Source organism: Triturus cristatus, chromosome 4_1 (genome assembly GCF_964204655.1).
Source record: "Triturus cristatus chromosome 4_1, aTriCri1.1, whole genome shotgun sequence".
Lineage (NCBI taxonomy): Eukaryota > Metazoa > Chordata > Amphibia > Caudata > Salamandridae > Triturus > Triturus cristatus.
Genome location: NC_140585.1, coordinates 1,062,443,578 through 1,062,468,461, shown reverse-complemented (window position 1 = coordinate 1,062,468,461; position 24,884 = coordinate 1,062,443,578). Strand labels below are relative to the sequence as shown.

Below are 24,884 nucleotides of genomic sequence, written 5' to 3'. Positions count from 1 at the left end.
ACTCATATAGCTATTCACAAAACCATGCAGCCACTTATACACCAACAGACAGACCGATACAGACATTCACACAGTTTAGTCACTAGTCTGCAGTAAGATACGTTTAATGACTCACTTATAGAGTCAGTCACGCACCTACAAAATCATCCATTCACACACTTATACACCCACTCATTCTTCCATAGGCCTTTACCTATATATATTAAACATATTTAAACTTTACAGAAACACACTCACTGGATGACGTCATCAGTGATGTCATTTGAGATGTCATCAGTGATGTCATTAGTGATGTCACTGACCATGTCATGAGTGATGTAATATGTGACGTCATCAGCAGTACATTGCGGGGTCGAGAGTTATAGTTGGCTGAACTAACTATAACGGGGGAATTTCTAGGGTTTTGTACGAGGGAAATGTCCAGCTAACTATAACGCCCCTGAAACCTATGTTTTTTTTTTAGTGAATTTCTAAGGTTTTTTAAATGCCAATTCCTAACTATAACGTGCATGAAACCTATGGTTTTTTCAGTGAATTCCAAAGGTTTTTTAAATGCTAATTCCTATCTATAACTTATCTCTAAAGCTATGATGTTTAATGATTTTCATTGGATTTCAAAATGTTTCTATTTGTGTGTCAATTTCTTTAAGTTTTTTTAAATATTTTTTTTCACCATTTTTTAACTTATTTTTTCAATGAATTCTTTTAAAAATCAAAAAATATTTGTTTTTAAAGTTTTTTTTAATAAACATTGTAAAAAAATGTAAATTAAAAAAAAAATATTTTTAAACTATATTTTCAATACTTTATTATTATTTTTTGTACATTTTTCCTTGGATCTGCGCACCCAACGCGTTATGAACCGCGCACCCTATGCGTGAGAAACCGTGCACCCAACGCGTTAGGATGCGCGACTCCTAATTTTACCGAAAAAAAAAAAAAAATAGCCCCATCACTAATTTTTAGTATCCCCGGGTACCCCATCCCCCGGGGCTTATAAAAAAACATTGGAGACCGTGTTGGGAGCCCCCATGATCCCAGCCGGCTCCCCGCGTCCTTCGGGAGCCGGCATTGCTTTTCCACATGGGGAGCTGCTGACCTGCAGCTTCCAGTGTGGAAAAGCAATATCGTTTGGATTTTGAAAGAGAGCGCAGGTTTCCCTGCTCTCTCTTTCAAAATCCTAACGAAGTTTGCTATGGGAGGGCGGGAGACTCCCGCCCTCTCATAGCAAACAGTGTCCTGGGGGTGGGCACCCCAGGACACTGTTGGAGCCGGCCCTGGGGAGTGGCGGTCCCCAGGGCCCTCGAGGGCTCCAGGAGGGGGGCCACGCAGCCCCCCTCCCATTAATTTATAAAGATTTTGCCCCTGGGAATTGGCCCACCCGGGGGCTAATTATTACCGAAGCGCGGAAGCCCGCGCTTTGTTTTTTTGGGGGGGGTTTTCCGGCCGGATCCGCGCACCCTGCGCGCATTTCGCCATTTAAAAAAAAAAAAGGGGGGGGCCCCAGGGGGTCCTTCTGGTACCCCCTAAGCAACACTGGAGGGTCAGAGTATTTCTACCCTGCCCCCTTTACATCTATCACACACTTATTTCCCTTACTTAATCAGCCTCGCTTCTACCGAGGCACAAAATGGCTGCCAACAGTTCCTGGTTTCGAATGTAGACTGACACTTGACAGCCAATTAGCATTCAGCGCGTGATCGGGAGGGTGCGTGCTGGGTTCGCAGAGGGTGCGCGGATCCTCCGAGGCCATAGATATATCTATCTTTTTTACTCTAATTTTCTCAGGAACTACTGAACGGATCTACACCATTAATGCAAAAGGCACGAGTCTGAACTGAGGACTACCTCTTTGCCAAATTTGGTGTAATTCCGTTCAGCAGTTAGGGCTGTAGCTGCGTCAACCGGTCCTATGGGAAATTGCATGGGGAAAACGCCTTTTGGGACCCCTCTTTTTTTCTCAGCCCCAGCTTGATGAATCACCACGAAACTTTCAGGATAGGAGCGGACCGGAGCTGGCCAAAAGTTTGGAAAATTTCGCGAAGATTCGTCAACCGGCGCCAGACTTATTGGGACTAGAATGATGCGGATTTACTATTGAAAATAGGTCCGAACTATAGCTACCTACTGGCGACCGCCAGTAGGTTATATAGCTATAGCTATATATATATATATATATATATATATATATATATATATATTCTGATTGGCCAATTTAAAGGAGACTAGTCAATCCTGACTGGTAACAACCTGAACACCATGTTTTGACGGCCATTACAAAACTCAGGGACTATGTCCCTGTGTCCTGAAATAGAATTTAAAATGGGTAAGGAGCAGGGTAAACGCACCTAAATGGCATGTTTGGGGGACCACCCACCCCTTTTATTGGCTGACCACAACATGTTGTGACAACCGTTACAGGACTCTGGAATATGGTCCTCATTGAAATGCTTTGTAATGAAAGGCGGCTTTTGCGGCTCACAAAAAGGAGCACATATAAAGGGTTAAAATATAGTTAAAATATAAATTATTTGTTGGTAGCACCATACTAATGTTTGGGAATGTTTGTGTTCCAAGGTGATTTTTAGCATGTGAAAAATGCTGACCCATTTCTGGGATTTCATGAACCACGTTTGTGAGAAAGCTGTTTACCATCATGGAGGTTATGGAACGTGCTCCAAAAGCTAAAATGAGAAAGTATTTTCTGTAAATTCACACAATCTTTATTAGCCATTGAGAATAAAGGTCTGATATTCTGAGTACAATATGTACGTCCAACAACCGCAGCAGGCGGCTCTTAGTTGATTCCCCTGTGGTTCTACTTCAGCCTCCTAGAGTGTTCCAAAGAACAACTAAAGTGCTAACTGTCTTACTTATGACAAAAGTGTGGCAGTCCTGAAGCCATCTTGATTGAATCAAACTGGTAAAGCTTAAAACATTTCCTTTAGAAAGGAACAATATGAGGAGGTTCATTTTGTCATAGAAATTATGGTTTGTGCTGTAGAAAGCAACATTTGGACATATTTTATGAGTTCTCAAATATCTTCCACATCATTTTCATTAAAACATTCTGACCTGCAGACTGAAACATGTACTTTCAACACCGACAGCAGACTGCCAGTTCTCCAGCAGTGTTCTAATGAGCAACGAGAGTGCTTACGTTCTAAATTCATGATTTAAATTTGTGGCACATCTAAACGCCAACTTGATGGAAACCAAGTGGAAAACGGAAAGCATTGTCTACTGAGGATAAAGAAGTAAATGGGAAAGCTTCATAATAAAAAAGATTCCCAAGATGGCCGGGGGGGGGGGGAGGGGGAGCCCAAATGTCATCATAGCTCAATGGCAGAAGGGTGCAAAACGCAGAAGAATTTTTTTTTGTAGTTGCGCTTTTATGTAGCACAGATGTGAGCTGAAGGTATTGGAGTGCTTTACAAGAGCATCATATACAATACACAAGGATATTATCATTTTGGTTTTAGGCACGGGGTGATTGTGATCTGTCCAGAATCACAGGATGTTGAGCCGATGCCGAAACTTGAACCTAGTTCCCCAGTTCCAAAGTTGGCAGCTTTGGCTGTAACTCCACATCTTTTCCCCTAAGAGCAAACAAATTATCAAGTGATCCAATGTACAAAAAAAACTATTTTTGTCGCTATTTGAACCTGGAAACTGTCTTAATTTTAATTTTTTAGAGCACTAACCATTTCTATGGGAGAAAGACCCCCTTATTTTTGTCCTTTCTAAGAGAAATGCTTTAGGTTTTACAGTTTTGATTCCATCAAGATGACTTCAGGTGTGCCACACTTTTGTAATAAATGTAGAATGTTAGCGAAATAGATCTTCATTGGAAAACTGTGAGGAGGCAGAGGTCATGGGGACAGGATCTGACAATTGAGGGCAGGGAGGAGGGGCCAGAGGCTGCAAGTTCATTCTGCTGGGCAGGCAGTAGAGGTAGTAGCAGCACAACGGGTCATGGAGGGCAGGGAAATGGGGGTGAGGGGGGGGGCAGGGGCTGCAAACCAACCATGCAGGACAGGAAAAGGAGGCTGTGGCAACAAAACAGACCATTGAGGGCAGGAGGGACAGACAGTGGCAGTACATCCATACATGCCAGCAGACCCAATTCAGGTGGGAGACTTAGGATCGTTTTTTTTAATTTTTTTTTTTATTTAAAGCATTTTTTTTAGTTGACGTCCTAATACAAAATCTCACCTTTTTCACTGTAAGTCAAAGAGGTAAATCAATTCCCCTGATTTCACCCCCTGCCCAAATCTCCCTCTTACAGCAAACAAATGATGGACTGAATGCTGACAATGCAGACATTCTCCCCCAGTCAAGAGATCTGGGTTAAATCCATCGTTCTTTTGCCCACTGCGCCACCCAAGTTTAGACATGGCCATATGCAAATCAGTCTTGACCCTGTGCCTCATGGGAACAGTCCAGCCCGAACTGCCAAGCCATGTCTTCCCTGGACCGGAATCAATCATCCTAGGACCGGTTTCTGGCTATCAGCCGTCATCAGCCAGGATAGCTTGACTCCAGTGGCGTAGTGAGCACGGGTCCCACGTCTGGGAATACCCATCCCACTTAGGGCGAAAAGCGTTACAACAAACAAATGATGGACGGAATGCTGACAATGCAGACATTCTCCCCCAGTCAAGAGATCTGGGTTAAATCCATCGTTCTTTTGTCCACTACACCACCTCAGTTTAGACATGGCCATATGCAAATCAGTCTTGACCCTGTGCCTCATGGGAACAGTCCAGCCCGAACTGCCAAGCCATGTCTTCCCTGGACCGGAATCAAGCATCCTAGGACCGGTTTCTGGCTATCAGCCGTCATCAGCCAGGATAGCTTGACTCCAGTGGCGTAGTGAGCACGGGTCCCACGTCTGGGAATACCCATCCCACTTAGGGCGAAAAGCGTTACAACAAACAAATGATGGACGGAATGCTGACATGGCAGACATTCTCCCCCAGTCAAGAGATCTGGGTTAAATCCATCGTTCTTTTGCCCACTACGCCACCCAAGTTTAGACATGGCCATATGCAAATCAGTCTTGACCCTGTGCCTCATGGGAACAGTCCAGCCCGAACTGCCAAGCCATGTCTTCCCTGGACCGGAATCAAGCATCCTAGGACCGGTTTCTGGCCATCAGACGTCATCAGCCAGGATAGCTTGACTCCAGTGGTGTAGTGAGCTGAAGAGGGGTGAAACCCCGAAACCGGTCCTAGGATGCTTGTTTCCAGTCCAGGGAGGACCTGGCTTGGCAGTTCGGGCTGGACTGTTCCCATGAGGCACAGGGTCAAGACTGATTTGTATATGGCTGGGTTCAAACTGGAATGGCATGGTGAGCAAAAATACGATGGATTTAGGCCCAGATCTCTGTACTGGGGTGAATGTATGACATTGTTCTGCATTCTGTCCATCAACTGTTATTTTTGCATTTGTCACCCCGAGTGGGAAGGGTATGCCCAGACGTGGGTCCCTTACTCTCCATGCCAATGGAATCAAGCTATCCTGGCTGAAGAGGGGTGAATCGAAACCGGTCCTAGGATGCTTGTTTCCAGTCCAGGGAGGACCTGGCTTGGCAGTTCGGGCTGGACTGTTCCCATGAGGCACAGGGTCAAGACTGATTTGCATATGGCTGGGTTCAAACTGGAATGGCATGGTGAGCAAATAAACAATGGATTTAGGCCCAGATCTCTGTACTGGGATGAATGTATGACATTGTTCTGCATTCTGTCCATCAACTGTTATTTTTGCAAATCTCCCTCTTACCAAGTTCAGATTTTGGCATGTTTGGTGCAATGGGCCGTGGAGGGTAGGAGGAATGGGGGAGGGACAAGGACTCAGTCAATAGAGGCCAGGTAGGAGGGCCTCCAAACTGATCTTACAGGGCCGGTGCAAGGGGTAGTGGCAACAGAATACACCACAAAGGTCAAGTTGGAGGGTAGTGCAGCACAATGGACCATATAAAGCAATAGGGTGGGGACAGGGACATCTACATGGGCAACAGAGGGAGGGGGGTAGAGGCAAGGGTAACAGGCTGACCATATAAGGGATGCAGGAAGGGCATTTGTAGCACAACGGACCATGGAAGGCAAGAGGTGACCGGGGCAACAAACTAATCATACAGGGAAGGTGCGGGGGCTGTGGCATCACAACAGACCATGCAGGGCTGGCGGGGTGGGGAGTGAAGCACAGTGGACTATGGAGGGTAGTGGCAACACAGTCCATCATGGATGGCAGGAGGTAGGGCAGCAGCGGCGGGTCCTCCGATATGGCGGAGTGGCGCCTCCTCTGTCAGCAGTCTCAAAAAGGTCAAAAATATAAAATGATAATAAAACATGTTTTATTATCATTTTATTTTTTCTTTCTGAGCTGAGGTGTGTGACCAGAGTGATTGCTGAGGGGGAGGAGCAGTCAGAGGGGGCTCGGTTATCAGTATGCATGACGGTTTGGCTGGCCGTCTCAGGCCGGCCATACCGTCATGCACCCTAAAGCTTCAACCCGAGCTGCTTTGCAGGGTTGGAGACAGCAGGCACAGACTCCCAGTCTCCCTGGGAGCGCAAATCGAGGGCGCTCAGGCCAATCATGACTCTGCTTTCATGACATGAGAGCAGCGTCGGGATTGGCCGCTTGGGAGTCTGGGAGTCTGTGCTTCTTGCAGGGACCTGTCATTTAATAGGTGATGGTGTGGGTCGCAGGACCTGCCTGATCACGTATCTCGGACTCTGGGTTAATGCAGAGATCATTTTGGGCAAATCCAACAGCAATGATACAAGTTCATTGGAACTCCTGAAAATAATATGGCAGTAACTGGTATCGTTTTTATTGACATTCTCAACATTGTGTGTACAGTTGTCATAGCGTACATATATTTTCTTTACTGATATTGACACAGTTGGGCTTGCTTAGGTCATAGAGTACATCAACATTGATTCTACTGGTAACAACATTGTCATTTATGCATGGATTATGGCTTACATTGACATTGTTACTGTTGTGTGGGCATAGATAATGACGTACATTGACATTGCATTTATGAGTATTGATATTGTTATGCGGTCACAGGTTATGTCATACATTGACATTGCATTTATTGGCATGCATTTGTCGGGCCTGCACATATCCTGGTATTCATTGACATTGTATTTACCCATTCCAACACGCCCCCCCTGTAGTTGATTCTTCAATTACTCTATCCTCCTCATATCTCATGACCGTTCTAGTATTAGAAAATGTGTGTGTCTGTTACTTTTTCCCTAGCTGTGTGCATACTACCTAATTTGAGGACTCCGTTTGTACAGCAGGACCCCCCCCCCCTCCTCCCCCGCCTTGTAGGAAGCCACATAACTGTTACTTGTTCCCTAACTATGTGCTATGTGCATTCTACCTAATTTGAGGACTGCATTTGTACAGAAGGAAACCCCAACTTATGGGAAACCACATAACAGAAGTACAGTTATGAAAACTGGCATGAATGACGTGAATAGTTTGGACATCCATAGGAGGATCCGCGAAAAGATACTATGCAATCAGTCCTACTCCAGGGCACCTCCCTCTTTCTTCATGTCGGCTTGCAGATATTACAGTTCTTGGATGGCGCTGGTTAATGTTCCATTGTCCATGTCGTTTCCAGAGATAAAAGTACAACAGGAAGCACTAATCTTGGCACACATCCCACCATCCATCGCGGTCATCAAGTCCAACACGTATTGATGTTGCATCACCGTAAGGCGGATTGTTCTCAGTTCTTCCTTGATAACGTTTAGGCCAACCTCAGTCATTATTGATCATCTTCACCATTTCCCACCTGGTTATTTGTAACCTGCAGGTGTTTGTCTTTGTTTGCATGGTAAGGAAGGGTTTTGACCCTCCAGCGTTTACTTGAGTCTCTGTGAACAGTCTAAATTCTTCTGCAATGGCCTTGTACTGAGCCCAGCCAAAATAATCAGCAGTTCTTCTGTAATTGATGTTGAGACAACTCAGACATATCTTCTCCAGGGATGACCAGGGCTGGGGTGTGTGTGGTCACAAGAGTGCAGAGACCCCACCATCCAGGGAAGAGCTGGGTGTAGACAAGGCCACCGCATTGCCAGTAGAAATCCATCAACGTGGAGGTGCCCCATTGCAGGTCCGGTACGTGCAGTATCACGCCGCAGTTTTCATTATTGCCCAACAGTATGGTTCCTTTGCCTCTGAAACATAAATAGTATACTGTAAGTTTCTGTACAATTAGGGCTTGCCCCTTCCCCTCCAACCATGTGTACCTATTAATCTTGCTATCCCAGATTTCCTGGCACGGGTGTCTAACGTAGGACCCCCCTCTCCCATGGGACTCATTTCCTCTCGCTTCATCGAGGTGAGTAACCCTGCACTGGAATTCCATGTCCGGGGTCCCCATGCCATTAAAGAAGGTGGCCCCAAAGATGTTAAGGGCCACCCTAGGACCTCAGACCGAGGCAGGAGCGGACTTATTTGTGCGCTGGTGAGGTGGTCTTGCTACCGCCATGAATCTTTTTTTTACAAAGTCCGGTGTCAAACAGTGTCCTCCCCTATGGTGCCCCTTCTGTCACGAGGCTCAGTGAAGAGATACAGTGCAATGGGGTTGGTAAGGTTTACTAATGTTCTATGGGGTTCTTCTCTATTGAGTTGAATCTTTGCCTTGATCATATATAGGTACAGATGGACAAGGTATATTTCTCTTCCAGGGGCTATCGCTTGGGATCGGTAAAGTCTGTTTGCGCCTACGGCGTGGGGTATCAGTGAACACATATAACATGGCCTGTTTGTGGTCTAAGTGCCTACGGCAGTCGTGTTGGTACCAGGTGTTGTTTAGGAGTCAGCTGTGTAGTGCATGAGGAATAATAATGTTTGGTACAGTATAGGTGTATGTGAGGTGTGAGGTCTCTGCGCATGCGTTGCAAGAATAAAGAAGTAGGGTTTACGAGATTATGCATATGTCAAGCTCCAAAGGGGTTCAAGAGCACCCCGGCTAAATAGAGGATGTACAGAAATACAAAAATACATAACTTAAAAAGCATTTGTAGGCTGTAGGGTCGTCTTCGAATGAGGTGTCTGTCGTCTAGGCACCCAGAGGTGTCTTGTCCTCGTGCAGAGCAAAAAATGTCTGTCAGAGGGATGTTGCAAAAGTCAATTTGTATTCTGTTATTTGAGCGATTGGCATTGTGAAAGAGTCCTGTTGAAAGCTTTGATCGAAGGAATGAAGGCCATGGGCAGTGTTGGTGCACTTTCAACTGAATGACAGACCTGTAGTATAAGAGCTGCGGTTTGTAGGCTAGCTTGGAAAAAACACATCATTAGGCAGTTTTCTGGAAAATGCCTGCGTTTACATTTCACTGATGCAGTTGTTGGTTAAACTGTGAAGACATTTTTCCTAATGGGGTACTGAAAAGGAAGTGCTAAGATTTTAGGAGGATGGTGAGTTCTGAACTGTTTGGAGAGGTGTAGATTTTTGGGATTAGTGAGTTTCAAACAGTTTTAATGCTCTTTGTATTTTTGTTTCCTCCCCTCTCCTAACTACGGTGGGAACAGTACTCTTTATTTCCTGTGCTGCTCCTTTTAAAAGGGGGACGTTTTGATCGGGGCAGGGGTGTCCTTTTGACCTGCATGTGATGGGTGCAATTGCAAGAATTGAATGTTTGAATTTTAAGCCAATACTTCTGTTGACTTGTACGCATCCCTTGGGTCTCTGCACATGGCGTGGAACAGGATTTTCTCTAATTAGGCTGAGTTACGCCCTTCTTCTAGTAAGCTCAGTCTTTGGGCCGTTTTTAGTCTATTATATGCGGGTTTCGTTGGGTGGTTACCTGTGTTCTTGGGCGTTGTTAATCTTAAGGATACTGGAGATGGTTGGAAGGTCATTTGTGGACCCCCGTAGGATCCTGCAGGAAAATGTCTGGAACTGTTTGTTTGCAGTATTTTCCTGGCCAGAGTAGGGGGGGGGAGCGGGGGGGGGAGATCTCGTTGGGACTTTGTGTGCTTGGCCTGATGGAGGTGACGCTAATGAATTAGATGGGTTTTCCTATGGACTGGGGTCACGTGAACTGGATTTCTTTGGAGCTTAGAGAATATTGCTGCCATTGTCGCCATTGCTGCCCTCTGTGTGTTGAGGAACCTGACTCCTGATACCGATGCCAGAGCATTCATCTCATTTTGAAACTAAAGGAGGGCCTCTATTTGGTGGTAAACCCTGAGGCGATAGACTTGCATTGCCCTCCCAAAGTTGGACTTGGGTGAGCGGTCCTGAGTGACTTCTTTTATGTACCGTCTTGGGGCTGTCCCTGCTCTTTCCTCAGACTGTTGTCTTCACCCCCCCACTTGATCAGCCAAGCCTTCCCTGGGGGATCAGCAGCAGTGGGGGCCCTGGGCCTCCTGTGGGTGCCCTGATGGTGAACTCTAGTGTGGACTCCCCATCGACATAGCATGGCCGCCCAAGTCTTTCTTGTGTGTAAGTAAAGGCTAGTCCTTCTTGTTGTAGTGACCTTTCTGGAGTGGGTATGGAGTGGATGCTGTGCTGAGATCTTGGATTCACTGCATATTTGGCTTGTTCTATGGTTTATTCGGTGGTTGGGTATTCTGTGGTAACTGCCTTGGTAATATTCTATTCTGTTCTTGGTACATTTTTAAGCAACAATAGTTGGTCCTGTGGTTTCTTCTATGACAATAGTGGCATTCTTGTGCATTTGGATTTTGCCAGCCTTTTGGCTATCTGGTGCTGGTACCCTGTTGTATTCCTCTGGGGTCCAGTGGAGTCCTCGCCCAGCTGGGCATCCCTTGCATGTCCATGGTGGCTTCAGCACCTTTGGGGGTGCTTTTGCCTATTTCTAGGTCACTCCAAGGTGGCCCGGTGTAGGAGATGGTTGGTAGCCTATCCATCCGAGGCCCAGGGATTTTTCCCATATGGCAGGTGGAGACATCTCCTTGGGATGTTACTCCACCAGTCGGGCATGCTGTATTTCTTACCGCTGTCGCTCACCTGGGCGCCATGTTTGGTGACACGGAGGGGGCTCCCAGGGCGGGCAATGCACCCCTTGTCACGGTTCTGCCTTCCCTGCACCACTTCCTCGGGGAGGGGCCAGGGTGGTGACAAAGGCTGGACCGGGTAGGCCTTGGGATTTGCATGGTTTGGTGGCCACCCCTATTGCCCCTATATGCCTTGGACCGGCTTCTCACTTATCCTTGGGGGGTGCAATGTGTCTGCGGGTGTCGCGATCGTGGGCCTCTGGTTCCCTATGCACCCTACCTGCTACTCTTTTGGCCGCTTCTACAAAGAGGTGGTGTGCTCCGGTCCACTGCCACACTGGTCCATACAGCTTTAAGAGATTTCCCGTATATTCCAAGGCTGCCCTTTTGACAGGGGCTCAACGGTCCGAGATCACCCTGGTTGGCGTTCTGATGGAGTGGAATGATGTTGCTGGCTGTACCCTAGAGGGGAGGCTCCAGGGAATGAACAGGTTACGGTTCCATCTTCGGTGAACTGGATGGACATCCTCAGAATGGACAAGAGGTCCCATCCCAATATGTTAGTCTTGGAGGGCGGATAGTATAACACCTGTTCCTTAATCGTATTCCCTTTTACTTCCAGCTCAAGGGGTTCTGTAAGGGGGACCTTGGCCACAGAACCCAAGATTCCCTGCACTTTGATGGTGATCTTGGGAATAGGGGCTGCTCCTTCCGTAAGCATGTCCTTGCCACTCCTGTATCCACAAGGACGTGGTACGGTGTCTCTCTTATTAGCATTGTGAACACAGGGCCTTCCTCAGGGTTGTCCTGGGCTGTCAGCGGGGTGAGCGCGTGTTTAAGAACCTGGGTGGTCCTTGGTGTGTGCACTCTTTCCCCCGTATTGGTGTGTCTTTCCCCTGTATTGGGGGGCCCCACCCTATGCTTTCACCCTTGCTGTCGGATTTGGAGAAATCTGAGCCTTCCTTCCTGATTGTGCTAGCTCTGGGGTTGTACGTGGTGTGTGACAAGGCCACCTTTTGGTCGGCCCAGTCTTAACAGGGCTATTTTTATATCTCATGCCTGTCCCACATGTCTGGCCTATATGTAGGTTTTGGTGTTTTTTATGGTGTTATATTGAATGTTGCCCCCCCCCCCCCCCTCCAGGCCAGCAAAAGGCATGGGCTTTGGTATGGCCATGGCACTCGCAGCAGTGTCTCTCTAGTCTCCATGCCTGATTCGGGTACTTTGCTTGCATGTGGCTTAATGGAGTCTCCATAATGGATCTGGGAACTTGTCTTAAGGATTTTGTAAATTTGAATTGTCTCGAGATTCTTTAAATAATTACAAATTCTACTCTAATTTTGGAGAACAGTACACAAGATAGTACCATAAACAATCTACTGGTTACGAGCTCTATAAAAATTGATGCGTCGAAAAAAGGACACTGAACACTAAACAAGGACAAATGTGATGAAATAGTAACAACATTTAACAGAATTCAATTGTTAGTTCAGAGAAGTACGAGTTGATGTGTAACAGTAAACTAGCAAATGTTAAATTCTGATCTGGCAAAATGGTTATTTCATAAAGCATAGACTCGCTAACATGACATAACATTTAAACATGCAGCATATTGCAAAATATAACAGCACCACAACATCAATAAATGCATGAAATGGAAAAATCTAAAAGATTAAGATAAAAAGATTGACAGAAAAAATGATTACTTTGTCCAGAAAACCTTAGCCTCTTACTAGCTCCTACAGCCCGATGAGAGAGGATGCTCAGTGTAATGCGAAGAGCTAAGTGAGCTTGATAGTCTCTCACCATCGGCTCAGCGGACAAAGATAGCGGTACTTTGTGCAAAAAAATAACCTGATGGCTATCAGCCCTACGCCTTATTCCCGACTATCCCTAACGTTCTGAATTACACCCTATGTCGCACCTGGAGGTAGTGCGTACCGACAGCCTGATGCCCAGCGGTCCAAGCGCAAAAATCCACCTTTTCACTTATTTTAGATCCTTCCAGTGTTAAGAAAGCCAGGTAGTCTCTAAGAAAACTAATTTGCTTTAAAAAGAAGATTGAGGTAGTGACTCTATATAACACACCAAGGACCCGGGGTGTACTGTTGTGTCACGCTCAACTGTTCAAGCTAAAAAGAGTAACCCTATTTAACACATCAAGGGTGTACTGTTGTGTCAAGCCCAACTGTTCAAGCTAAAAAAAACTGTAGCTACCTTCACCTTTCTCTAGTGTGCTGACTGGGGAAAAAATTATCTATGCTCTTGTCCTAGTTTGTCATATGCCACATGCTGGGACTAAGGATCAGATGTAGTCTCTTAGCCTTGTGAAGGCGACCTCGGGACGGAAATCCGCCTGCGGATTCAGCAGAACGTCTAATCAATTATGGAGCCTGCTCACCGATCTTGTTTGCGCAGATGTGAATCCATTTGGGTAAAGGTCCTTCTCTTTCGGCAGCAGTCAGGCTCGATAAATCCATCTCTCCTATCTGGCTCACCAAAATGTTGCAAGGATATGAATTTACCTTAAAGAAATGAAAAGACGAGGCGTTTGGCAAGTGGGTTCAATTAAACGCAGCGACTAGGAGTGTCTTGAGAGAATGCATCTGAGGAAAGTCTTTTGGTGTACAAAGTTTTGGCTGACATTAATTTTATCTTATGAGGTACAATAAAGTAATTCCTGCATTCCTGGAAAAGCACCTCAGTCATAAATGAACAAGTTTGAGCATCTGATAAAGACACAGATGGTTCTCGACCTCTGGGAAAGTTAGTGTGGGCCAGTGTGTATGTGTCCAGATGTCCGGCATGAGGAGCACACGATCACTATTTGTGGTGTTCATGTCATGTCATGTCCTGGTTGGCTGTGTTCCTATCTATTTGTGATATTTAGCTTTGTGGTATTTTTGGGGGGCTCAAGCCTTTGGCCAAACGTGTTTTATCAGGGCCAATTTCCTCTGACCTGTTTGCAGTGCAACTATCTATCTGTGGGATCGATCAGGATTTTCCCTGGGTGTGTTTTTGTCTTTGGGCCAAGTGAGACCCCACCTATGACTTTTCATTCAATAGGCATGGGTGTGGGTCGCAGGACTTTCCTGACCATGTATCTCGGACTTTGTGTTGATGGAGAGGTCATCTTACGTGAATCCCACAGTAATTGTACAAGTTCACTGGAACTCCTGAAAAGAATATGGCAGTCACTGTTATCGTTTTTATCAATATTCTCAACTTTGTGTGTACAGTTGTCATGGCGTACATTGACATTGTCTTTACAGATATTGACACAGTTATGCTTGCCTAGTTCATAGGGTACATCAACATTGTTTTTACTGGTAACATTGCCATTTGTGAATGGATTATGGCATAAATAATAATAAATAAATTCCTACATGTAAAGTGCGAACAAATCACCCCCTTAAGGGTTTCCCAGAGCCACGTGATGCTGAGCTGCCTCCAGTGCCGGTGATCGAACTGTGAACCCTGCGCTCTGGAGTTGGCCACTCTAGCCGCTGAGCCACACCTCTCCCACTGACATACATTGAAATTGATACTGGCGGTATCGATACCGTTGTATGGGCATAGATTATGGCATACAATGACATTGCATTTACAAGTATTGACATTGTTATGTGGGCACAGGTTATAGCAAAAGTTGTCATTGCATTTATTGGTATTGCCGTTGTCGGGTCTGCACATATCATGGTATTCATTGACCTCCTATTTCGCCATTCCTACACTACTGACATTTCCCAGATCCTACACACCCAATGTGCGATATATGGTGTGCCCATCGGCACCCTCGCTCCCCCATCAGCAAGACCGGCAGCAATGTTACACCATAGGAGCCTCGCAGTAGCCCTTTTTTCCAATTGTCGTCTGGCTCTAGCAGTGGTTGGCATGCTTTTATGTGTGCCGCTATGTAGTTTAGCTTCATATTTGGGACTTCTAGACCCCCTGTTCCCCACGACCTCTTGAGCGTGGGCAGCTCAACACACATTTGTGCTTATTCACCCATAGCAAGTCTACAATAAAGTAAACCGTGCCCGAACAACCACCCCTCACCACCACCCTCCACGCCTGGACCCCGATCAGCACCGAAGACACCATCCGCACGATGAACTCCATCCACTCCGGATCACCGACCGACCCCTGCCCTCACCACGTCTTCAACAAGGCTGACGCTGTCATCGCACCCCACCTGCGAGACATCATCAACACATCCTTCGACACCGCCACCTTCCCTGAAAGCTGGAAGCACGCCGAACTCAGCGCTCTACTCAAGAAACCCACAGCGGACCCCACCGAACTCAAGAACTACCGCCCCATCTCGCTCCTCCCGTTCCCAGCCAAAGTCATCGAGAAGACCGTCAACACGCAGATGGCCGCCTTCCTCGAGACGAATGGATCCCTCGACACCTCACAGTCCGGCTTCCGAGCCAATCACAGCACCGAGACCGCCCTCATCGCCGCCACCGATGACATTCGAGCCCTGATGGACAACGGAGAAACAGCGGCCCTCATCCTCCTAGACCTCTCCGCAGCATTCGACACTGTCTGCCACCGCACCCTAGTACAGCGCCTCAGCATCGTCGGAATCCAGGACAAGGCGCTGGAATGGATCATCTCCTTCCTCGACGGAAGAACACAGAGAGTCCGTCTACCACCGTACAAGTCAGAGGCCACCGAAGTCATCTGCGGCGTCCCTCAAGGATCCTCACTGAGCCCCACCCTCTTCAACGTCTACATGAGCCCCCTCGCGGCCATCGCACGCCAACACAACCTCAACATAATCTCCTACGCCGACGACACCCAGCTGATCCTCTCCCTGACCAACGACCCCGCCGCCGCCAGAGCCAACCTGCACGAAGGGATGAAAGAGGTAGCCGAGTGGATGACGACCAGCCGCCTGAAACTGAACTCGGACAAGACGGAGGTCCTCATCCTGGGCTCCTCACCCTCCGCCTGGGACGACTCCTGGTGGCCTCCCGCCCTGGGCACCGCACCCAAACCGACAGACCATGCACGCAACCTGGGCTTCATCCTGGACTCCTCCCTCTCCATGACCAGGCAAGTCAACAACGTCTCCTCGGCGTGCTTCAACATCCTACGCATGCTACGGAAGATCTTCTGGTGGATCCCCACCGAGACCAGGAAGACCGTCACCCAGGCCCTCGTCACCAGCCGACTGGACTACGGCAACGCCCTCTACGCCGGTACCACCGCCAAGCTCCAGAAGAGACTCCAGCGGATCCAGAACACCTCAGCCAGACTCATCCTCGACATCCCACGAACCAGCCACATCTCCGGACATCTGAGAGACCTGCACTGGCTCCCCGTCAACAAAAGAATCACCTTCCGCCTCCTCACCCACGCACACAAAGCCCTACACGACCAAGGCCCGAGCTACCTCAACAGCCGAATCAACTTCTACGCTCCCAAACGCCACCTCCGATCAGCAAACCACGCCCTCGCCGCCGTCCCCCGCATCCGAAGAGCGACTACAGGAGGAAGGTCCTTCTCCTACCTGGCCGCCAAGACCTGGAACTCCCTCCCGACCGACCTGCGCCTGACCCAAGACCACCTCTCCTTCAGGAAGAAGCTGAAGACCTGGCTGTTCGAGCAGTAGCGGCACCCCCCCACCCCCAGCGCCTTGAGACCCTACGGGTATGTAGTGCGCTCTATAAATGTCTTTGATTGATTGATTGATTGATTGCCTTGCAAGATGTACAGGCACTGAAGAATCGCAACCATTTTAACTAGGGCAATTCTACCCTTCAAGGAAAGGGAGAGGTCAGTATCAAGAAATGCTAGGGCATAGGCGTCCCCCAGCAGTTGAGGTGCATGATAAACATGCGAAAGATGCTGCAGATTATAGAGGGTATTCTGTTTCTGGATAAAGCCACACTGATCAGTGTGTATTAAGGTCTGGAGGTGGCCCAGCAGGTGAGCTGCCAATATACCCCTAAGGATTTTTACGTTTAACATAGAAAGGGGCCTATGTGAGGAGGCCTCCATTGGGTCCTTGCCTGTTTTGGTAAAACCACGACCATTGTTTCTCGCATAGTATCCAGAACTCTCCCCCTCTGTAGTGCCTCATGGTATAACTTGAGCAGCTTGTCCGCGATGGTGTCCACATAGCGATGGTAAAATTATGCGGGGATGCAGTATTCTGCCCCCTTATTGCCACGAGAATCTCCTCTCTGGAGATAGGCATTTCCATGGACTTACAATCACCCTCCACAAGTCTTGGAAGCGTAACGCTGGCCAGGTTCACCCCCCCCTCCCAAGCCACTGTCTGGCTGTGCCGCCTATGTCCTACACAGGTGGGATTTGAGCACCCTGTTAATGGCTGGCTACGTACCCTCTAATACCCCTCTGTTATCTATGATCGCCAAGACCATGGCCCCTAAAGTGTCCTGTTTCACCAAGTTGGCAAGTAGCGCCCCTGCTGTCTCACCCTCAGCATGCAATCGCTGGCGTTGTGCTGTGTAAGTGAATTTCCCTAGCCTGCGCCAGTTGTCCATTATTTCATCACAACACTGCTGCCAATCATGGAGTCTGTTGGGGATAGTCGGTAGACCCCTCTCTAAAACACTCAGCCTCCTCGTTTTTACTCTGGCTATGTTCCAACTGTTGCCTGACCCCATAAGTCGTTTTTAGGCACTCTTCATGGAAGACCATCTTCATAGCACCCCAGTCCATGGACTTGCTGCCCACGCTTCCCCAGTTCTTGTCAAAGTAGTGCATCCGCGTATCCCCCCACCGTTGCTGCAAATGAGGGGTCCGTCAGTGCCTCTGCCCTAAGTCTCCACAGCAGGACGCTGGGAGCTTGCCCGCCCTTAAAAGGCCCACCAACACAGGTTAGTGGTCTGACAGGTATCGGGCCATAGCAGCGGCTACAAAACCATATTCTAAGCGACTGTATGTCCCTGCAGCGGGCGTGTAACAGGAGTACACCTTCTTTTCTTGGTGTCTTTTCTACCCGACATTCGCCATACCGAGGCCCTCAGTGTTATCGCCCCATCCAGAACACATTTACAGTCTCCTGCCAGGATAATATCCACCGTTAAGTATTCTGAGGTCGCTGTCACCACCCTACCGTAGAACTCTGGGCCATCATTATTGGATGCATACACATTCAACAAACATATCCATTTACCATCCAGCGTGCAAAACCGAATCGCATACCTCCCTTCTGGATGGGTCATGTACCCCTTGTGGTTGAATGGGACCCAGGGGGTCACAAATATCATTGCTACCTGTGCATACCCAAAGTAGGAAGTGGCGTGAGGCTGTCCCCTCTACCGCCGACAGTGCATGTAGTCCCCCGTCAGACATGGGTTTCCTGCGCGAAAGCTATGGAAACTCTATCACTTTTGATGGGCATATTCCCTACGCCGCTTTTCATAGTTGCCCAGAACGCTGGCATTGTACGTCATAAGTTTCATCAATTTACCGCCATGTCCTATCACATAAAGTACAGTCCAGCACTTGGCCCCAAGGGCTCACCAGCTATGGGCAGCTGACCCAGCAGTAACAGGAGCGGAAACCGACACTTCATTGTACAAGAGCAACGTAAAAAGTCCCAAAAATCGCATCATTACTTCCATCAATCTCCCTCCCACCCCTTAGTTGGGCAGCACAGCTAAATTACCCGAAGGGCATGAGTTGCAGTTACTTTAGATAACTATAGCTGTTTTTGGTAGTTTAAAATTGTATGTTATAACAGTCCTTTTCACCTAGCTATAACGTTCCTTTAACCTTTTGTGTTTTTCAGTGAATTTCAAAGTTGTTTTTTTTTAAGTTAATGTAAAATGTAATTACATAATCTAACTAAAACATCACTTTAACCTTTATTTTTTCAGTGAAATATATAAAGGTTATTTGAGATGTCATCAGTGATGTCACTGACCATGTCATGAATGATGTAATATGTGACTTCATCAGCAGTGCTTTGTGGGGCGCGAGTTATAGTTAGCTGAAGTAACTATTACGGCGGAATTTCTCTGGTTTTGTACGAGTGAAATGTCCAACTAACTATAACGTGCCTGAAACCGGTGTTTTTTTCAGTGAATTTCAAAGGATTTTTAAATGCTAATTTCTAACTATAACATAGCAGTCTCGTTTTCAGAGTGGTGGAGAAAGGTGAGCGTGGCCTCCAAAAACCTTTTAGCAATCCCACTGTGTGGGACTTACTGGAGGTAACAGGAGGGGTAGTTAGCCCCCAACGTCAACCTTGGGGGCCAACTTCCCCTCCTATTACCTCCAGTAAGTCCCACACAGCAGGATTGCTAACTTCTCATAGCAGACCGCACCCCTTCCCTGCACCACTCTGCAAACGCGTCCCCTGGCACGTTGTAAATTGGGGGATTAATTCCCCTTGAGTCCTGAGGGTCCCTGGGGGCCAACTAGCCCACCAGGTACCTCCAGTAAGCACCACAGAGCTGCGTTGCAGAGAGGTGTAAAAAGGGGCGTGGCCTTGGAACACCTCTCGGCAAACGCAGCTCTGTGGCGCATACTGGAGGTACCTGGTGGGTTAGTTGGCGGGTGGGCTTATAACTATATTTTTTTTTTAGAAGGGGGGCTGTGTGGCCCCCCTTCTTTTACAATATTTCAGGCCCTGGGGACCCCATCCCCCAGGGCCTGATCTGTTTTTTACAGTAAAAAAAAAAAACAGGAAGGGGGCCGCGTGGCCCCCCTCCCGAAGCCAATTTCGGCCCCGGGGACCCCATCCCCCAGGGCATGGCCACATATTTAATTAATTTTTTAAAGGAGGGGGGCTGCGTGGCCCCCTCCTGAGGCCTCTAATGGCCCCGGGGACCCCATCACCCGGGGCCGGCCCTTTCGGTTGGGGACCGTGGGGGGAGCCCCAATGCCCCCTCGGTCCTGCCGGCTCCCCGCTTCCTGCGGGGGCCGGCACTTCTTTTGAGCAAGGGAACATGCAGCTCCCCTTGCTCAAAAGCGATTCTGCTTTGCTTCCTTGAAGCCAGAGCTCTGGCTTCAAGTAAGCAAAGGAGCGTTTGCTATGGCAGGGCCGGAGCTGCATTGCTCCCGCCCTGCCATAGCAAACAGCAGTGTCTCAGGGGTGGGCACCCCAGGACACTGCAGGAGTCTGCCCTGGCGGGTGGTGGTGCCCAGGGCCATCAAGGGCTCCTGGAGGGGGGCTGCGTGACCCCCCCCTCCTCCCTCCATTTCAAAGCCCCGGGGAGGTGGTGGTCCCCGGGGCCGTGTGGGGATACTTGAACCCCCACTTATTCTGTATAGCCTTGGGGAGGTGGGGTACTCGGGGGGGGGGGGGGCTGTGAGGCCCCCCCATTTTCATCAATGACTCGGGGAGGTGGCGGTCCCCGGGGCTGCGGGGGGGCCGTGTGCCCCCGCATATAATTACTATAGCCCTGGGTAGGTGGTGGTCCCCTGGGCAGCGTGGGGGGGGGGTAGGACCCCCCACGCATTTATTTTCAAAGCCCAGGGGAGATGGCGGTCCCCGGGGCTGCGTGGTCCCCCGCGGTCCCCCTCAAATTAAATAGACATTGCCCCTGGGACTGGGCCCACCCGGGGGCCTCATTAAAATGAAGCGCGGGAGTCCGTTCTTCATTTAAACAAAAAAAATATATATATATTATTTCGGCGGTATTCGCGACCCCACCGCGAATTTCGCCAAAATTATTTTAAAAAAATGCTTTTTTGGGCCTTTGGGGTCCTTGTGGGACCCCCTGAGCAGGCCTAGGGGGTCAGTGTTTCTACCCTTCCTCTTTTTCACTGTTTTCTTGTGACTCTGTTACAAGATGGCTGCCAACATTTCCTGGTTTGGAGTGTTGGCAGCCAATCAGAGTGAAGCTGTTGCCCGAGAGGGTTTACAATTCCTCCTTGGTGCTCGGATATATACATTTTTTCTTTCTTTTAATTTCTCAGCAACTACTCAACGGATTTACACCATTTAACAAAAAGGGCTCTTTCTTAACTAAGGGCTACCTTTTTGCCAAATTTGGTGTAATTCCGTTCAGCAGTTCTGTAGCTTTGTCTAATGTTTCCTATGGAAATTAACATGGGGAAAACGTGTTTTTGGACCCCCCCCTTTTTTTCTCGGCCCCAGCTTGACAAATCACACCGAAACTTTCAAGACAGGAGCTGATCGGAGCGGGCCACTAGTTTTGAAAATTTCGTGAAGATTCATCAAACAACGCCAAAGTCATTGGGAAAACAAAAAATGCTTTTTGAATAGAAACGAGGTCCTAACTATAACTACCTACTGGCAACCGCCAGTAGATAATACATAGATATATATAAAATCGGAGTACATTTTATATTCAGATCCGATATCTCATTGTCATAACATTGGGTCAAAAAATCCTTCGTCTGCTTGAATTAGATGTACTTCATATTTCAAATATCTTTAGAAAACACCTCATAAAAATGGACCAAACAGCAGTTGCTTATGTCTTTCCACTGTGATTTATAAAAGTTTCATTAGTGCTTTACTGTATAAATAATAAAAACATCTAATATATGTTCTAGATATAAATGAATGTGAAACTGGAGAGAAACTATGTTTCAGAGAAAACGAAGACTGTATCAACACTCCAGGAAGTTATAAATGCACCTGTTCTGAAGGCTTTGAGGATAAAGATGGAGAATGTACACAGAACGTAGCCGGTGAGTTGAGCTTCTCATATTTTAACAATGGCTCTTAGGATGATACACACTTACAATTAGTCAGTTAGAAGTTAGAATTGAACAGAGGTCCACGGATCCCAGACCTGGATGTTATTGCCTTGATTCAATAACATTTTCTCGAGGCCTTGTGTTTTATAATAGTTTTTTTAGGAATTGAGCATTTGCTCCTCTTTGCATAGCATGGGTATATTGAGCAGTAATGAAACTAATTATCTGCCATTATGCATTAGTTAGATCTGCGGTGGTCATAATGTGGGCACCTTCAAGGTGACCGCTCAGCCCTCCACAGGGCTTGGTCGCCCCACTCACTGCTGCCGCTCCTGCCTGCCTTTGCCGCCTCCTGCCTGCAGATTCCTTCGCTCGCTGCCCGCTGCTCCTGGGAATTTCCCGCTGCTCCTGGGAATTTCCCGCTGCCCGCTGCTACTTGGAATTTCCCGCCGCTGCCTCCCTGCGGCCCCGCCCCCCTGTGATTCCATTCGCCACCCCGCTCCCGCCACCCAGCTGCTCCTCCCTCCCGGCTCCTTACTTATGACGCCCCCAGAGCGACCGCGCAGCGGACGCGCGCAGCGGGAGCGCCGATTGAGCGCCGAAGGTGCGCCAAAGGTAAGCCCGTCCGCGCCTGGACCGTGCCCAGCGCCAGACCCCCTGGTCCTCGCTCTCGCCAGCACACCCTGCACATCTACGATGCCAAAACCCTCCACTCACTCAACGCCGGCCGAAACACCGCCTGCTACCGAGCCACCCCGAGACGCACCCACGAACCCTTCACCTGCCTGACCTGCAGCTTCACCGGCCTCCGACCCAACACCGCACCTGCTAAACCGAGCCCTAGCAACAAACACCTGATGTGCATCCTGCTCAACACCCGCTCCGTTCACAGGCATGCCGTTGAACTCTGGAACCTCCTCGACTCGACCGCACCAGACATCGCCTTCCTGACTGAAACCTGGATGAACGCCTCCTCAGCGCCCGACGTCGCCATCGCCGTCCCAGAAGGCTACAAAATCACCAGGAAGGACCGCGTCAACCAGACAGGAGGAGGCATCGCCATCATCCACAAGAACACCATCCGCATCTAGACCAACTCCGATGACACCTTCACCTCCGCCGAACATCTCCACTTCCAGATACACACCGACCCCAAGACCACGCTCAGAGGCACCCTCGTCTACAGACCACCGGGACCACGCACACAGTTCAGCGAAGACATCACAGACTTCGTCAGCCCGCACGCCATCAATTCCACCGACTACATCCTCCTGGGGGACCTAAACTTCCACCTGGAGGACAACAAGGACCGCAACACCACTGCTCTGCTGGACAACCTGGCCAACCTCGGACTCAAGCAACTGGTAACCACCCCCACCCACTACGCCGGCCACATGCTTGACCCAGTCTTCTCATCCAGCAAATACGTCCCCTTCAGCCACTCCACCAATCTCCAGTGGACTGACCACAGCTGCGTCCACTTCAGCTTCAGTAAAACGACGACCCACCACCACCCTCAACAAGCCCTTCGCAGGAGCTGGAACAAGATCACCGGCGACCAGCTCACCACCTTCCTCAGCCAGAACCCCCCCACCAGCTCAACGGACCCCAACGAAGCCGCCAACAACCTCACACAGTGGATCACCAACTGCGCAGATGCCCTTGCACCACTGAAGAAGAACCCCCCCCCAGCAGACGCGGCAGCAAGAAAGCCTCCTGGTTCACCGACGAGCTCATCACCTCCAAGCAGAACTGCCGCTCCCTGGAGAACACCTGGCGCACCAACCAGACCACAGACAACATGACGGCCCTCAAACACGCCACCCGCAAACACCACCAACTGATCCGTGCCACAAAGAAGACAGCCTTCAAGGAACGACTGGACAACAACACCCACAACAGCAAGGAACTCTTCAGCATTGTCAAAGAGCTCTCCAACCCCGACGCCGGAAACAATGACATCACTCCCTCGCAAGACCTCTGCGACTCCCTCGCAGCCTTCTTCCACGACAAGATCGCCAACATTCACAACAGCTTCGGCCCACCACCGAACCGATGCCCCCCACCGCCACCCTCCGCACCTGGACCCCAGTCAGCACCGAAGAGACAACACGCACAATGAACACCATCCACTCCGGATCCCCTACGGACCCCTGCCCACACCACATCTTCAACACGGCCGACCACATCATCGCACCCCACCTCCGCGACATCATCAACGCCTCCTTCAACACCGCCACCTTCCCGGAGTGCTGGAAACACGCCGAGATCAGTACCCTGCTGAAGAAACCAACTGCAGACCCCTCCGACCTCAAGAACTACCGCCCCATCTTGCTCCTCCCGTTTCCTGCCAAAGTCATCGAGAAGACCGTCAACAGACAGCTTGCCGCCTTCCTCGAGACCAACGGATCCCTCGACCACTCGCAATCCGGCTTCCGAGCCAACCACAGCACGGAGACCGCCCTCATCGCAGCCACAGACGACATCAGATCCCTAATGGACAACGGGGAAACTGCGGCCCTCATCCTCCTGGACCTCTCCGCAGCGTTCGACACTGTCTGCCACCGCACCCTGGTACAGCGCCTGAACAACACCGGCATCCAGGAGAAGGCCCTGGAGTGGATCACCTCATTCCTCGCCGGAAGAACCCAGAGAGTCCGCCTCCCCCCGTTCCGGTCAGCGGCCACCGAAGTCATCTGCGGCGTTCCACAAGGGTCATCGCTCAGCCCCACCCTCTTCAACGTCTACATGAGCCCCCTCGCAACCATCGCACGTCAATACAACCTCAAGATCATCACCTACGCCGACGACACCCAGCTGATCCTCTCCCTCACCAGCGACCCGGACGCCGCCAGAGCCAGCCTACACGAAGGGATGAAAGACGTCGCCAAATGGATGAAGAACAGCCGCCTGAAACTGAACTCAGACAAGACGGAGGTCCTCATCCTGGGATCATCACCCTCCGCCTGGGACGACTCCTGGTGGCCCCCCGCCCTGGGAGCCACCCCCAAGCCAACGGACCACGCACGCAACCTAGGCTTCATCCTGGACTCCTCCCTCTCGATGACCAGACAAGTCAACGCCGTCTCGTCTTCATGCTTCAACACCCTGCGCATGCTTCGAAAGATCTTCCGGTGGATCCCCACCGAGACCAGGAAGACGGTCACCCAGGCCCTCGTCACCAGTCGGCTGGACTACGGGAACGCCCTCTACGCCGGCACCGCCGCCAA

General features: G+C 49.3%; 1 protein-coding gene across 3 annotated transcripts in view; it reads left to right on the top strand.

Annotated features, from left to right (window-relative positions):
- Window positions 1–24,884, top strand: part of CRELD2 (CRELD disulfide isomerase 2) — a 139,919-nt gene that overhangs the window by 90,039 nt on the left and 24,996 nt on the right. For 2 of the 3 annotated variants that reach the window (XM_085654050.1, XM_085654049.1), the window contains exon 9: window positions 21,508–21,645. The exons of the other annotated variant lie outside the window; for it this stretch is intronic. In XM_085654050.1, the coding sequence (XP_085510176.1) occupies window positions 21,508–21,645 (138 nt within the window). The remainder of the gene's footprint in view (window positions 1–21,507; window positions 21,646–24,884) is intronic. 3 annotated transcript variants of the gene reach the window in all.